At 44.4% G+C, this 16,676-nt stretch overlaps 1 protein-coding gene across 1 annotated transcript; it reads right to left on the reverse strand.

Moving 5' to 3' along the window:
* Positions 1 to 1,144: 1,144 nt before the first annotated feature.
* On the reverse strand, positions 1,145 to 16,267 carry CLDN11 (claudin 11). The gene is made up of 3 exons (XM_036081792.2): positions 15,808 to 16,267; positions 11,674 to 11,838; positions 1,145 to 2,434 (listed from the first exon to the last, which is right to left on the reverse strand). Exons 1-3 carry the CDS (start codon positions 16,031 to 16,033, stop codon positions 2,202 to 2,204), a joined length of 624 nt encoding a protein of 207 aa, XP_035937685.1. The 5' UTR covers positions 16,034 to 16,267; the 3' UTR covers positions 1,145 to 2,201.
* Positions 16,268 to 16,676: the final 409 nt, after the last annotated feature.

The raw sequence follows: 16,676 nt of genomic DNA on the forward strand, positions 1-16,676 counted from the left end.
TTACCCCTCCTTCCTTCCCTCCCTAGCACTGATAATAAAACCCAATCCTGTAGTTATGACCTACAAATGGGATTTCCTAACTAGGCAGGCAACGGTCAACTAGGAGAGATTTGGGGTGTGTCTTCTCTCGCTGCAGGGAAAAGTGGGCTCATGTAGCGCGCCCCCTCAGGTGGGAAAGCGAGCAGCAGCCTCAGGGAAGGGGGTAGCTGAGTGAGTACATACATCCTTAGGAAAAGAGGAGAACCACTTGAAACACTTGAGACTCAAGCCAGCAGTGCTAAGGAGAGGGTATGTGGGGCCTTACTTGTCCACACCCCCTGGATGCCTTTTGCTCCTCTCAAGCTCACAGTCATTAGACCCTGACAAGTTTTTATTAGAGAGAGTCCTCTAGTACAATTACATGACTTGTATCCTTATAAAACATTATCATAACTAAGCAAATACTTTGGTCAACATGAAGACTGTCTCTTCTGCACAAGTAACTTAGAAATAGTTATAATCTCCTAATGTACACAAATATCTACCAAAATGACTAGCCCAAATGGATATTTCCAAAGAGGAAATGTTTGCCTATTATATTATCGGCTAACGGAATTAGTATTTTTGGAAAAACACTGCCAACGTAGATTGTAATCTGTGTTTTTTAGAGCAGATTCATAACTTGACAGAGTTTCTGGAATAGAAAACAAACAAGAATCAACTCGATGTGTCTATCTTTGTCCAAAATTTCCAAACATCTATGTGCATATGCTTGAGGACACTGCACTTAGATATTATCACCAAAATATCCAATATAGGGGGTTTGTTTTGTACTTCCCTTTATACCTAGCCAGTTTCTTTCCTAAGTGCTCAAAGTAGACAAAAACGTTTATCTGTGTAATGCTAGGGACTTGGTTTCTGACTTCTGCCCATTTATGTATGACTCAAAGTTGCTGTAATGTCACTCCACTGGTTTCACTTTTATGACCACGCAGGACCACCGTGGTACAGTGAATAAGACAGAGTGTTTTCATCACTCAGGGCAGTGCAGAATGCCTTGTTCCTGAGTCACGACCAGGTTCCCTATCAATTACTAGTAGAAATTAATGAGAATGATGAAAATCCATGGATGGCGCCTCTGGACACGACAGACTATCGAGGCCACTTTTGCACACAGTCTGTTAGTTTATTGCACGGGTTTCACTTAAAGGACAAAATGCGCCATCAATGTTTGGAGAGTTTGGGGTCTCCAATACTGATACAGCATCAGTGTTTACACCCGTAAAGCCAAATTCAACAGCATGATTTATGTTAAACAACACCACTTCAAGATGGCTAACAAAATGAAAATAGAGAAAGGGGGGAAAAGCTTTAAAAATGTGTTAAGTTGAAGCATATGCAAGTGTAGGATTAAAAACTGTATCATACAAATTTGGAAATCAAAAATATTTTGTGGCATGTCAGTTAGAGTTATATTCATTTGGACTATTATTTATCATATAATTAAGGCCTATTTGGTTCATTTCCTTCATACTGATGAATTGAGAATTTCAGGAAAACCATGGTTATAAAAATGATCAATCTTGAAAAAGTATGTACAGATAAATGTAAAATCACAAACTAAAAAATATCCCCACCCCTTGCCCTCGATTTACAAAAGGGAAAGTTTCCCATGGAGGGAAAGTTCCACAATCCCCTCCCTCCCCACCTCATGTCCCCAGTTCTGTTTTTTTCTATCGCTTAAAACTAAATGACCTTGGAGCCGAAGAGGAGGGAGTGAACAGAGAGACATCTTTATGAGGCTCCCATTGTCATCTGTAACAGTTTGAAAAGTGTCTTTTCTTTCTTTCCCCACACCCAACTCAGCAATGTTTGCAAGATATTTAAAATTTAAAGAGAGAGAGGAAAATATATATACATATACATATACATATGCATATACATATATATACTGGTGAACAACAAAGGAATGCCCAAGAAAAGAGCTAATAATGGGCAAAACCATGAGAAAAGTGTGTGGGCATTTTCTGAGCTAAAGATTCCTTTTAAGGCAACGAACAGGGAGAGGGGTATTAAGACTAAAAAACGCCAGACAGGATGCTTTTCTAGAACTTTGGCTTTGGAGCCTGGCATTGGAGCGGGCTTCCGCTGCCTGTGGCAAGCAAACCCAGGGCCACAGGCCCAGTATCTGCAGCACCTCGGTGGGCAGGCGAGCAGCCCTCTTATACGTGGGCACTCTTGGCATGAGTGGGCGAGCTGGAGCCCGAAGAGTAGTAGAAACGGTTTTCGCCGAACGACTGGGCATCTCCGGCGCAGCAGAGGATGACACAGCCACCCACGAGGCACAGCACGGCACCGATCCAGCCCGCGTACAGGGAGTAGCCGAAGCTCACGATGGTGGTCTCGCGGTGGGCGCACACGGGGAACCAGATGGTCGCAACCATGGCGCAGAGAGCTGCGGAGACAAGAGAGAGCTGTGACCGGGCACGCCCGTCACACACCACGCGCAGCGGGCGGGCTCCCCTTCACTCCACAGACACGCTCCTCTAGCTTCCAGCCAGGTCCAAAAGGCCCCCCCCACACAGCTCTGCTCCCGTGGCAAGCCAAACCTAAAGGCGTGCGTCTGGGGAATAAGCCGATCCAAAGCTGTGTCAAACTGCTAGGTCCTTATTTTTTCAGCAGGTGCCAGACACCAAAGAACTCCAAGGTAAAATCCCAAAAATAAATCACTGAAGCCAAAAAAGAGGTATTTGTGTTTACTTACATATCTTCACTTTATGTATCTTTACTTACAGTTTTTTGATTACGCTTACCTAATTGTGTTATAATTACCTCTTTATATGCCTATTTCCCATTCCAAGTTCTGAGTTCCTTGAAGGAAGGGGCCATGTCCTACTTAGATTTGTAAAGTCGGGGTTTAACTCACTGTGAGGCACATACGTGTGCTCAGTGCATACCAGCTGAATGATGAGATGGCCTGATGTATTCAGAAATGAGAAATAAAATGATGCCCACTTGATTTTTCCACTCTATTTTTTCAATTTGTCAATTCACATTACAAAGACCTTGAAGAAGCTCTGAGAATTCTCTTGCTGTGGTGGATGTTGCCAGACATCAGTCGAGTATTGGCTACGAGTCTGAGTTTGTGTTACACTGTTCACAATCACACAAATAAATGATACTTGGAGTGAAAGAATTTATTCATGCAAAGATTTTATGGTGATGATATCTGTGGTGATGAGTCACAATGGTGGAATTTTATGGTCTTCCACCAACCAGTCTTTCAGACTTGGCTTAGATTTTAAAGAGTAGGATAAGAAATAGCTTCTGTATCATTTAGTTCTTCCCCTCCTCCTAAGCAGAGTAGCAAAACAAGGACAGGCAGGAGCCTAGGAAAACTTTACAAAAAATTTTAAACCTCTACATCAGCATTGTCAAATAGGGTAGTCACAAGCGACAGGGGCTTTTAAATGTTTCTCATGAGGCTAGTGAGATCAAAAAACCGTGTTTTGAATATTAATTAATTAAAATTTAAATAACCCCATGTGGCTAGTGGCTAATGTGCTGAACAACACAACTCCAGACAAAGTAACTCCATAGCTTCCTTTGGGATCATCTGATTTCTCACAGCTACAAGCAGGAAAGAAATTTTGTTGAAGCTTTAAGTTGGGATGACACACTAAAGCTGGCAGATCAAGAAAATAATAATAATGAGGTTGCCGATCATTAGCCATAAAGCCTTCAGTAAATTCAAGGTAGGGCACTGTGATGTTTGCTACCTGGAGTATCCTTGTCACTTTCAACTCAGCAAGCGTTTCTGATTTCTATTCACACGGAGTTATTTTCTGACTTACCTCTACGCCCACAGAGAAGACATATAATTTTTCTTCCAACATAAGCACTTAAATCTAACAGCCTCATACATTAGTTCTAAACTGAAGAAAAGATTTCAGTCTCACCCACTTTGAAAGACCTCTTTAGTCCCCTCACTGCATTTGTGTAGCTTGTAAGAGGCTCTTGTTAACAACAGACGAAGCCTACCCCACAAGCTGGGTGTACATACACTTAAATAGATGTGATTCCTATTATATAAAAAAGCACAGATCCCTAGTAGAAGTCAGAGGGAAGAAAGTTAATTTGGGGGTTTTGAGTTGCTCAAATTGGCTTTCTAACAGCCTAAATTCACTCCACTAATTGTGAACTACTCACATATTTCAGGAGTTTTTATAGACTATCTAAGAAGCTAAAATCTATCCATATGTTAATGGCTTCATTTTTTCTTAAAGAGTAAGAACAATCATGGCAGCCTCTGTAATATGTTTGTATGAGATACCATGAGACGATATATTGTCCTTCTGTGAGTAGTGTTCTCAAGACCAGTGTCAATGGAATCTTCCCTTTCCAGCCCAGGGCCTCGAACACCTGAGATACAGGGGAAAAGGCTTTTTCTCTCTTCCTCCAGCCACACATTCCAAATGCAGCCCTCACCAAGAACGGCTTGGCTACTGTCAGAGTCACACCCTCAGCAAGACACAGAGAAAGAAGGGAAGAAAAAGAGAGTCTTTTCCTGTGTCAGGACAAGAAACAGAAACTCTTCTAGAGTGTTTCAGCCAGAGAGAACTGCTCTAGATTCTTCATAGCAATACACAATCCAGCTACACATCCCTAGACCCCCAAAGTGGGCACTCATTCTGCTTGAGCAAAACAGCAACGTAGCAAGGGTTTCCAAATGCCCAAGCTTGATTAGAAGGAAAAGGTGGGGAGGGAATAGCTGAATTCCATAGGAAAAAAAAAAATTTGATTTCCCAAACAACTGATTTGGTTCAATTCAACTGATCTTTCCCATAAACAATTAGCCTGGTTTCAAAACAGCTTATGGTTCAAATTAAGTTTTATATTTTTCAGTTGTTTTGTATTTTTACATACAACACATATACATGCACAAGTGTTCCCCACACTTCATGTAAACCTACCTCAAATGCAGATTTGGTGTAGATTTTATAAAATAAAGATATATATTTTATATATACTTTATATATATAAAATAAAATAAGAAATTGCCTAGTTCTTCCCCTCTTCCTAAACAAAATAATACGAGTATCTTCACGTGGGGAAAGAATCAGGCTCAATATTCCAAAAATAATCATCAGCCTTGATTTCTATTGTTTTAGGGATTTTGTTAGATTTTATTCCAATGTAATTCACTAGCAAAAGGAAACAGGAAAATGTCTAAACGCCTACATAATGAACCTAGAGGACTAGATGAGTGGACGGGTGGATGGATGGATGGATGGATGAGAGACAGTCTCATTTCAAGCCTACTTTCCACTTCAAACACATCAAAACTGACTTCCCAAATCATAAAACTGTAATGTAACTTTAACACACTTAAAGTTACAAGTTCATGATTTACCTCATTAAAGATTTCCTTCTTTTATAATCCATGCAAAACAAGGCAAATGAGTGCCAGCAGGGTCACATTATTTCCTAGTAGATAAATGAACTCTGGGTGAATTCCTGTGGCTCTCAAAGATGAACCACATCAAAACCACTAAAAGATGACAGGCTGCCACACAACATGAAGGGAAATGAGAGGTTCGCTGGAAACAGTGACCTTCAAGTGAACTCAGAATGAAGAATGTTTAGAAACCAAAAAAGAAGAATTTACTCAATATCAGCATGGTTTGAAGGGAAAGGGGGATGGTTTCATCAGTAAAGTTAAAATGCAAGTTAAACTATTACTTAACTAAAAGATGTGAAATATTAATAAAACTAGCAATAATATTTGACTTTCTTAATGACATAGAAGGCCTGCTAGATTTATTTCTATTTGCAGACACACACACACACACACACACACACACACACACACACACACAGAGTTTATAAAGGTTCTCCCAATTACTTGGAGAAAATAAAGAAAATGCTTTTCTAAAAAAGTCACAGTTACCCATAGGTAAAGAAAATTGAAGAAAGATAAAGAGAATTTTCATTGCTTTTCTTTTCATGTCATCAGAATGTATTTTTAAAGTAAGTCTCTAACAGAAGAATTTTAACACTCAGATATTTCAATCTATTTCTCCTCTTCTACCTTCCAAAGATGCAATAGTTAATTTTACAAGGGGGGGCAGGAATCTGTCATTTGGAAGGGAGCAGAAAGTGAAAATTGGGGGCATACTTAGCTAAAAAAAAAGAAAAGAAAAAGAAGAAAAAAGAAGAAAAGAAGGAGGAGGTGGAGGAGAGCAGGGAAGAAGCCTTCACTGTGTAGATATAGATTTCTCCAGACTTGGTGCTCTCACAAATAGAAATCCCTGCTCTTCATGGAATAAAATTGTTTGCCTCTTTTGGTTAAGTTTCAAATAATGTAATACAATGTGTTCATTAGTAGATAGAATACAGCCTTATTAAAAGTTAACAATGATCCTGATGTAGCCAAACACAGAAAATAGTTGGAAAGGCAATTTTAGAGCAATGAAAGGTACCTGCAGCTTTTAATTTCTTTAGGGATTAGATGACACATAGTAACATAGTTAAATAAATGTGATGAAGTTAAATAAAATTAGTAAACGTGTGTTTGACTTTGAAGGCAACAATTTAGAGAGAGACGGAAAGCCTGACAAAGAGGCCCAAAAAGGCAGAAGAGCACAAGACTCTGACATTTCTTCCTTCTTCCAATGAATACCACTGTTTTCAGGCTTTGTCACCTTCAGAACTAAGAACTGACAGTACTTTTAAGAGCATTATTTCTAGCACAAAGCAAGATTTCCATTAAAATCACATAAATTACTCTGAATGATAGAAGTAATACTGGGAAAAAATCTTCTTGATATTTTATCTGAGATTTGCTTCAAAAAAATTCTGGGGACTGGAAGAAAAGAAGTACATAGATGAAATAGATTGGCTATGAGTTCATCATTATCGAGAATGAGTTTGGGTTGTACTAGTTTTTCTACTTTTGGGTATGTATGAAATTTTCCACAATAAAAACTATTTTTTAAATCTCCCTCCATTTAAACATTTGACAATGCACTTATTGCTGCCTTCTATAACTGATGCTATTATAACATATGATCGAAATAGCAACTAACTTCAGCTTTGTACCAATTAACTCAAGGCAACAAGTAATGAGATTTCTAACGAGCTGTTGGAGTCATATTCATTTGTTGTTTCCTTATAATTTGAATCTAGAAAAATTTTATTTTCTTTTTTTTAATTTGTGATTCTCTAAATTTTGACTTAAGAAAACACAGCTGCCAAAGGACATACTCTTCTTATACAATGACTTTTATGAAGATCTAATATTTAAAACAATAATCAAGTCAATGGAAGATTTGACTACATTATTTTCCTGGCCTGCTTTCAACATTTTTTCCTTTTATTTCTATTTCATAATTCATTATCTTTTTTTTCCCATAACCTTTTTTAAAAGCCAGTCCCGTGGTTATTTGTTAATTTTTTTCTAATCACAGAACTTAGAGATGGGAGAGACCTCATAAAGCAGTTAATTCTTCCAATTTTACTGATAACTGTCGTTTTAAGTCACAACCATACTAAAGGTGCCACAACCTTTCCACTACCCATATGAAATTTGATTTACATTATGGGCTTGTTTGTATAAAGCTAATGAGTTTAGAGAAAGACTTTTTCCATCTATTCTCTTAAGACCCCAGGATTAAGGGCATCACTGTTTACTCCACACTGAAGGGTGACCTTTCCTAGGACATCTGATTCTGTGTGCATGACAAGCTCAATCTCTCCCACAGTAGCACACACCCTTTATTTTACTACAATTCCATTATTAACCTGTAAGTTCCAAGTTAAAACAACTTTTTTCTAATACAAATACAATTCCTGGGGCCATATTTTTTAAAAGGAGGAGAGAAAACAACAGGATCCCACTTAGGAAGGAATATACACTTCCTCTCCTACCATTCCCTACCCCGTCTCCCCAAAAACACCCAAATCAAGTACTTTCTAAGTTACAATGAGGTGAGAATGAGATCAAATCAGAACTAAGCCTGACCGTTTTTAGCTGGGTAGTTTAATGTGGCTTCTTATAATGGAATAGGCAAAAAAACTCCAACTATTTGTGATCTACACTCTGGTTTTTACAATGTAAACTATGGAAATGTCTCCATTAGACCAGGATGCAGTCTAGCATTTCCAGGACCAGCTCACTGACTCTCTTGACCAGTGCCATGTGCGGAGATTACTCCAAAGGAATGAGACATGATCAAAAGAATACCCAACTGCCCTCTGGGTTAGCTCTCTATTTCCTCTAACCAATAACAGCAATGATAATAGCAACCTTTTGTTGAGCACTTACTATGTGCCAGACACCAGGCTAAATAACTTGCATACCTCCTTTCACTATTCTTACCAACCTCAGATATAAGCATTATCGCCTCATTTCAAATAAAGGGTCAGAGACATTAAGTAACTGCCCCTGTTCACACAGCTGGAAAGTGGCAGATCCAAGATTCAGTACAGTTGGTCTGACACCCAATGATAAGATAAGGCAGCTCAGGGCATAGGCACCTCCTGCCCTGGTAGGGGCTCTTGAAAAGCCACAGATGAGATTCACTGGGATCCATCCTAGATCTGAGAAGTCAGCTACATCAGGCTCCCATTCCTTCCCCCCAAAGCAGGACCAAATCCTCACACCATTAAACTTAAGACTATTGAGAAGATAAAGCAGTTGTACAACAGACATAATTTTTTAAGCTTTTGGAAAAATAAAAATTTTCAGAGTCAGGAAGAACTGACTTTAATTAATAGTGCTTACGGTTTCCATACCCAGATTAGCTTCAGTATTGTTTCCAGTTCCCAGGCCCCAAAACCCCAGTGCTGCCTGGTCCCCTTTGGTCAGCCACCACACCTCAGCTGGGGCATCCCTGGTGACCCCCAGGATCCAGCAGGAGCCCAGCACTGGCTTCTCCAGGGAGAGCGCAGAAGCCAATCCCGAGCGACACAAAGGGAGCCTTCTCTCTAGCTCCTCCCACCCACTGCCAACAGGGGAACCGAGGCACTGGGCTCCAGAGAAGACCCAGAGGGGAACAGCAGGTGCCACAATTGAGACAATGAGCGTTGCATTTCCAGAGCGAGCTCAGTCCAGTCAAAACAACATCCAACCTGAAGGCAAGTGGCGACCCACTGAGAAATAAACCTGACAGGAGCCATCAAAGAGGCAGCAGGTAACTCTGGAAATTCAAAGCTACAAGAGGGCAAGGGGTGGCATCCTCACTCCAACCTAATCATGAGTGGCCAGAAGGCTGCAGCGGCTCTGGAAGAGTCCGATCCCTCAATGCCTCTCCAGGTTTTCACTCCAGGCAGTGACCGGGGACTGAGGGACTCCCACCACTACCGGCCCCACCTCCCGTTCCTCTCTACGATTCTGTCCACATATTCCAACCAACCCACTTGACAAAGATAAAGAAAAGCTTTAATTCAGCTATGAAGTTTCAAACAACTCACCTGGACAGTTCACTTGTTTTTAGGGTTTTTTTAAATACCGATTTGTCTATATATACTTGCTTTATATCTTTATTTCCCACAGGGTTTGAGGTTTTTGTTTTGTTTTGTTTTAATGTATTCTCTTAGTGGATATCCTATGACTCTCATATGGAAGGCCAGAATTTCTAAAAATGAACACCTAACACAACAGATTCACCCATTGGGTCTGGCATCCTCGAAGACAGAGAGAGCCTTCTGGGGCTTCTGTAAGAATGGGAGGCAGGTAACAATGGCAACTGCCTAGGATGAGAAGGGTTTCCACCCAGATTCCGCACACCAATTTACCTGTAGAGCTTTGGTCTAACTGTTGGAAAGGGAATTTGAATGTAAAGATCTGATCTCCAAAAAGCAATGTAACAGAGGACCCTGTGAGTTAGATGGATCGCCTGATACTGAGTCTGTGTTCCACGTGGCACTCCCACACAGATTCTTTGTGCCTGGAACCAAAATGTCCATGCCCAGATTCTTCTCCGGAAATGACAGGTGGCCCTCTGGTCTTTTCACTCCCGTTACCCAACCCCACACACACCTACACAAGCCCCTCCTCTCAATTCTCTGTGGCTTCACAAGTCCCTGAAAACCTCCATCCCTTTGCGAAATGGCACCCCTACCCCTCATGTCCCCTTACCTCACTGATGTCACTGCGGATGACCATTACTAAGTGGCACTGACCCACATAGAACCCTGACCCTGACCCTTCCCCTTCAACATATAGTCTGATACCAGTTTGGGGATGGGAATTCCTTGTCTCAGGAGAACCTGACTCGATGTCTAACCCATAGGGAGACCAGATGCTGCTCACCAACATATCAGTGCACTTCGCAACAAGAGCTGCTCTTAAAATTCATGGCTCCTATTAGGATTTAGAATGTGCTAGTGGAATTAGAATTCAAGAAAAAAAGTAGAGAGAATTGAAATCACTGAAGAGAGCAGAGCTAGAAGGATCCTCCCTAGGTTGTTAAATCAAGCCCTCTGTGTGCAGGCAAAACTAGGAAAACTGAACAAGCACGTGCCATTTCCTTGGCCTGGGCTGTTCCCCCACCCCCCCTCCAACCCATGATCTGACTACCTTCTCTTCAACTCTCAACACTCATCACTGGGGTCCTCTGCTCTGGGAAACTCCTCCAGCCTGGCTTAGGTTCCTTCCTATGCATGTGCACACCCTGTGCACCTTTTTTAAATGAGCACATGCCACACTCTATCGAGATGTCCAAGTACACTCAAAGCAGAGACCGCCTTTTTCCCCCAGTGTCCCCAGTGCCGATCATGATGCCTGGCACTCAGCAGATGCTCCATGAATCCTTACTGAATAAAAGATTAAGGGACACCTGGCTGGCTCAGTCGGTGGAGCATGTGACTCTTGGTCTCGGGGTTGTGAGTTTGAGTCCCACATTAGGTGTAGAGATTACTTAAAAATAAAATAAATAAAATAAAATAACTGCATCATCACTAGTGATCTACCACCTCAACATCTTACTTTTCTCTTGCCCTCCTCTTCCTCTACTCTTTCTTTATACATTAAATGAAGTTCTCAATTGTAGCTACACGTAAGAATCACCTGGAATGGGGTGCCTGGGTGGCTCAGACGGTTAAGCATCTGCCTTCGGCTCAGGTTATGATCTCCAAGTCCTGGGATCGAGCCCCACGTTGGGCTCTCAGCTCAGCGGAGAGTCTGCTTCTCCCTCTCCCTCTGCCTCTACCCCTGCTTGTGTGCTCTTTCTCTCTCTCTAATGAATAAATTTTTTAAAATCTTAAAAAAAAAAAAAAAAGAATCACCTGGCAGCTTCCAAAAAATATCTTTGCTTGGCCTGATGCCCAGTAATTCCAAATGCTGGGATCTGGACAGAGATATTCCCAAGAAAGGGATTCCACTGTGAAGCCTGAGTGGAGAGCCGCTGTGTTACTCTCTCCTGTCCCCTGGTCTCTCTCTTAAGTATACCCACTTTTTTCCTTTTGCTTTTTAACTTTTTTTTTCATGTCCAGTGACCCCCGCAGACATTACTTATCCCTTTGCATCAACTACCCATGAAACATAAAGAGATACACATTATGGGGGGCTTTTCCCGGGTGGATACGCCTGGCTGCCTTTCACATGCCTCCTGAACTCAATGAAGCAGCAGCAGGATCTGAGATTCATCAGGTTCACTCGAAGATGGAGTGCTCTATAGAAAACTGTCTTACCCAGCAGAATGAGCAGAACGCCAGCCAGCTGGGCCCGCCTGTACTTGGCCACACCAGGCTCCTGGCCCATTCGAATGAAGGGGAGAACCGTCAGCAGCAGGAGAATGGCAGGCAGCCCCAGGACTGAGGCTGCTATCATCAGGGCTCGGCAGGCCTGGACATAGCCTGGACACAAGAGAACAGACAGGGGCGTTAGACCATGGGTCCCCTTGGAGCCTGAATCCTGGCTCAAGGGAATTCAGCCCCTCTGCCTTCCTCTGGCCCTATTCCAGGACTCAGAATATGGTAAATGCTGTTGAAGATCACTTCACATGTTTAGATTTTAAAGTCACTCCCTGACAGACAAAGGAGGTTGGAGGCTGGAGAGACTGGGTGGAGATCTCTGGTTTAGACCACCTTTCTAAGCTCCCAGGATGAAGGGGTCAAGAGTCCAATTACACCATTACATCGCCTTATGAAAGAGTCAGATTAAAACTCAAACCTCCCGGATGTCTTCTGTGATGGTCTGTGCTGATCCCAGCCTGCTGCTGATTTGCTCTGCCTGGGTGACCGTGGGCAAGTCACTAAACTGCTATGTCTTAGCACGGTCCCCGTCTGTAACGTAAAAATGGTAATAGTGCCTGTATCTCTCTAAAAGATCAACTAAGATTAACTTAGTTAACTCATGCAGTGCTTAGAACAGTGCCTGGCATGTACTAAGTATTCCAAAAAGATTAGCTATTTTTCCTGGTGTTATTACTCTGTGTCAGGGCAATCGTTTTATCTCCAGGTGTACGTGGTGATTTTGTCCCTAACCATGTGCTTTTAATTTCCATTGTATATAGTGTGTGGTCCTAATTGGACTAAACTAAGACTTGGGCTTCCTCTCTTGGTATTTCCGCAGAGGCTACTGTGCTCATGAATCCTGACCCCTACTAACGGTCAGGAGCTATCTCCTGCCTCACCCAGTCTCCTGGGCGTGCTTCCACTACGGTCTGGTATCGCTTTAAAGGCATCTCTGCGCCTGGGTGGCTCAGTGGGTTAAGCGTCTGCCTTCAGCTCAGGTCATGATCCCAGGATCCTGGGATCGAGCCCCGCGTCGGGCTCCTTGCTCAGTCGGGAGCCTGCTTCTCCCTCTGCCTGCCGCTCCCACTGCTTGTGCTCTTGTTCTCTCACTCTCTCTACCTGACAAATAAATAAAATCTTTACCAAAAAAAAAAAAAAAAAGGGCATCTCTCCAGACCCAAGGATTCCTAGAGGAATCCTGCCTTGGTCTTCAGCAGATGATATAAACATGAAATTATGAATGAAGGAATAAGAAGTTGAATAATAAGAGTGGAGCAAAACCAAATGAACTTTATCCTGTCAAATAAAATGCCAGGTAACAATTTTATTAAGAAACAGATTACAGGGCGCCTGGGTGGCTCAGATGGTTAAGCGTCTGTCTTTGGCTCAGGTCATGATCCCAGGGTGCTGGAATCGAGTCCCGTGTCAGGCTCCCTGCTCAGTGGGGAGCCTGCTTCTCCCTCTGCCTCTCTCTCTCTGTCTCTGTGTCTCTCATGAATAAATAAATAAAATCTTAAAAAAAAAAAAGAAAGAGATTACAATATGTGCAATATTTATGTAAAATAAATCTGACAAGATACTGGCAGAATATGGCAGACTTAAATGTGTTGTTTCTCACTAAAACACTCTCCCTCCTCCAAAATCAAAGGAGGGGGGTGTATTTATTACTCTCCCTTTTCCGCTCAGACGGAATTCGAGCTAGTGGCCTGGGGGAGGCAGAGTTAGAGACAAAGCCAAAAATGAGCCCCAATTTCTGCCTCACACACCAAGACTGTCATACCAAATCTGGTCAGCCTGCCCTGTGCACCAAGACCCAATTGCAACACTGTCTTAGCAAGATCTAGTTTGCCAGAATTCAGACTCTTTAAGGGTACTTTTCCAGCCATTGCCCATCTCAGCTTCTTCAAAATGAAAGGTGAACAATCAATCAACTGTCTGTTGACTTGAAGATCCCCCAGAGAAGAGCCACAGGATTCTGAGGCAGGACCTCTGACTGAAGCCCAGTGCCCCTGCAGCTTGTAGGAAGGCCAAGGTGGACACAGCAGAAGCAGTCAACTAGCAACTGAGGTTCTGAAATTCATGGTGCAGGCTGTCTACGTGCTCAAGACCAAAGCCATGTCGGAAAAATCAAAAGATGGAGACGAGATCTGTTCCTGGGCCCACCCAATTGCGAGGGAGGGGGACAGCAGGAAGGATTAGGCCCTCCCTAAAATGTACTCCATCTGTAGGATGGTCTGTTCTCCGAAAATAAACCACTTGGCTCTGAATACTCAGGAAATTTAACTTCAGGGGAAAGAAAGAAAGAAGAAAGAAGAAAGAAAAAGAAGAAAGAAAGAAAGAAAGAAAGAAAGAAAGAAAGAAAGAAAAGAAAGAAAGAAAGTGATTTTATGCTATAGTCAGATTCCTACAAATACCATGCCCAGCTTTTAATAAAAAATCATAGCAGCAACTTATGAAGCCTCTACTACCAAAGGAGGTTTACATTTCTCATCACATTTAATCCCCCAAAACAACTCTGAAAGAGAGGTGGTTGGTTTGATTTTAATTTTTAAAGGAAGACAACTGGGATTCACAGAGATTAGAAAATTGTCCTAAATTATCCAGATGATGAGCACTGGATCCCAGAGTCTGACCCAGGTCTACCCAAGGCTGCCATTAAGTGAAGGTGAGTGCAGATCTGGGTTCCCGGGACTTCTGTCATTCTGGAAGTTCAAAACGGAGTAGAAGGGGTTGCCTGTCGGGCTCAGTCAACAGAGTGAGTGACAATTGATCTCGGGGTCATGAGTTCAAGCCCCACGTTGGGTGTAGAGATAAATTAAATAAAAAACCTTTTTTTTTTTTAATTTTTAAAAAATGGAGAAGAGGCGAGTGTTTGGCAGGGCTGACATGCATTGTGTGCACCAGCTGTGCTTCCGTGGCCATGCCTGGTGCAGAAGATGCAAAGAGAGTAGGACGCCATCTCTATGTTGGAGGAATTTAAAATGTGGTAGAAAAACTTCACTCACAATGAGCAAAAAAGTCAAAATGCGCCCTGATGGTGATGAGCGTCAAATACCAGGGCAGCAAGGAGGAAGGGGGATTGATTCCAACTACACATGTGGGAAAGCTTAAAGGGGGGAGCAGAGTTTCCAGGGGAGCTAAAGGATCTCCCAGGAGATGGCACAAAGCCAAAGGCTCCCAGACTGGCCTTGGGGCCCACTTACTCCGCTGATGAAAGAAACCAGGATAGGCTTTTAAATGGGTAACTCAGGGCACCCGGGTGGCTCAGTGGGCCGGGGTCATGATCTCAAGGTCCTGGGATCAAGCCCCTGGACAGGCCCCCTGCTCAGTGGGGAGTCTGCTTCTCCCTCTGCCCCTCCCCCCGGTCGTGCTCTCTCCCTCTCCCTGTATCTCTCTCAAAATAAATAAATAAAATCTTTATAAATAAATAACTAAATTTGCACCATCCTCAAAGTCTAGCGGGACAGAAGGCAATCGTGTATAGGCTAAACCCGCTAGCAGGACAGAGAGAAAGAGCAAAAACCCGAAGGGGAGCCTGCGACTAGCCAATCACCCAACTGGCTCGGGGTTTTCATCTGAATTGAAACTGTTGCCCAGAATTGTTCAATAGGGAAGCAAGTGAAGATGGGCCCTCCCCTCCCCCCCGCCTGGCGTCGGAGGAGGTGGAGGCTAGACAATTCTCTCCTCTCCCCTCTCAGAGACACAGCTGGAGGGGAGCGGGCAACCCACGGTGGCTCGCCTTCTCGCAGCGTGAGCGCGCCCTCCGGGGGGCGACACCGCTTCCCTATCGGACCCGAGAGGTGTAGAGGCAGGGAGGGGGCGGACGGACGCCCCCACTGCAGGGGCAAGGGGTGGGGAAAGTAAGACAGCTCCCCCCCCACCCCCCTCCCAGCCTACGAGAACAGACCTGGCGGAGCTGGGAGGGCCCTGACTTGGCCAGGACTAACCTTTACAACAAGGTGGGACTGAAGGTGCCAAAGATGTGCCCTAAGGTCTTCAGTGTTTCTGTGACCGCCATCTAATGCGCCCATCCCCAGTCTGCCCCGAGGATCAGGGTTAGGAGCAGCCACTCAGAGGTGGGGTCCTTACCGGGCAGGATGAGGATGTCCACCAGGGGCTTGCAGTGGTACAGCCCCGTGGCCATGACGCAGTCAGCCCACAGACCCTTGGAGCCCAGTTCGTCCAGCTTGCGGCAGGTGGGGATGGTGTAGCCGCAGGTCACCACCCAGTCATTGGTGGACGTGGTGACGATGATGCCGATCCAACCCACGAAGCTCGTGACGAAGCCCACTACCTGCAGGCACGTTGCTACCATGGTGGCCGCCACCTCGGCGTCCCCGGGCCTCGCCCCTCACTAGCTGTGCCCACGCTCGTGCCCGGGACCGGACGGCGCCTGCCCCGGTCCTCTCTTGCGCACTCTCGCGAGCCGCTGACCGGCGACGGCCGGACGGGGGACGCTGGAGGCGGCGGCAGGCCAGGAAAGGCTGCGAGCCCAGCTCCGACGGCACGACAGGCGCACGGCGGGGACAGCGACGCGGCTGGGCAGTGCGCCCCCGCCCCCCTCTTTAAACCCCGTAGACCCGGCCGGCGAGCGCCAATCGGCGACGGCCCGGGCGAGCCGGCCAATCGCGGGGCGGGGCCCGGGATGGGGTGTGGGGGGAGCGGGGTTAGGGAGGGGGGCGATGCGGCCTCGGCGCTCAGCCCCGCGTCGCGAGGTCCAGGTTGGAGAGTAAAATAATTCGTTCCAGGTCCAAGAAATGGAGAGCGTCAGGCGCGAGTTCTGTTTTGCTGCAAATTCTTTCTCTTCTTGCTGCCCGTCTCACATCTCTGCCTCTGGGTCTCCTCTTTGCTCCATCCCTCCTCCTTCTCCGCATTCGTTCTTTCTTCCCAGCTGAGAGCAGGGACCGTGATCCTCCCAAGGGTGCCCGGTACAGTTCCTCTACCGCCCAGGACAGTAA

The sequence above is a fragment of the Halichoerus grypus genome, chromosome 1 (genome assembly GCF_964656455.1).
Source record: "Halichoerus grypus chromosome 1, mHalGry1.hap1.1, whole genome shotgun sequence".
Taxonomy (NCBI): Eukaryota; Metazoa; Chordata; class Mammalia; order Carnivora; family Phocidae; genus Halichoerus; species Halichoerus grypus.

What these genes read in the sequence shown, in the direction of transcription:
- CLDN11 (XM_036081792.2), bottom strand. Translation starts at nt 16,033, where the DNA reads ATGGTAGCAACGTGCCTGCAGGTAGTGGGCTTCGTCACGAGCTTCGTG. An exon ending in GGACATCCTCATCCTGCCCG is followed by an intron (nt 11,839 to 15,807) that starts GTAAGGACCCCA and finishes TCTTGTGTCCAG; the next exon opens with GCTATGTCCAGGCCTGCCGA. An exon ending in CGTTCTGCTCATTCTGCTGG is followed by an intron (nt 2,435 to 11,673) that starts GTAAGACAGTTT and finishes TTGTCTCCGCAG; the next exon opens with CTCTCTGCGCCATGGTTGCG.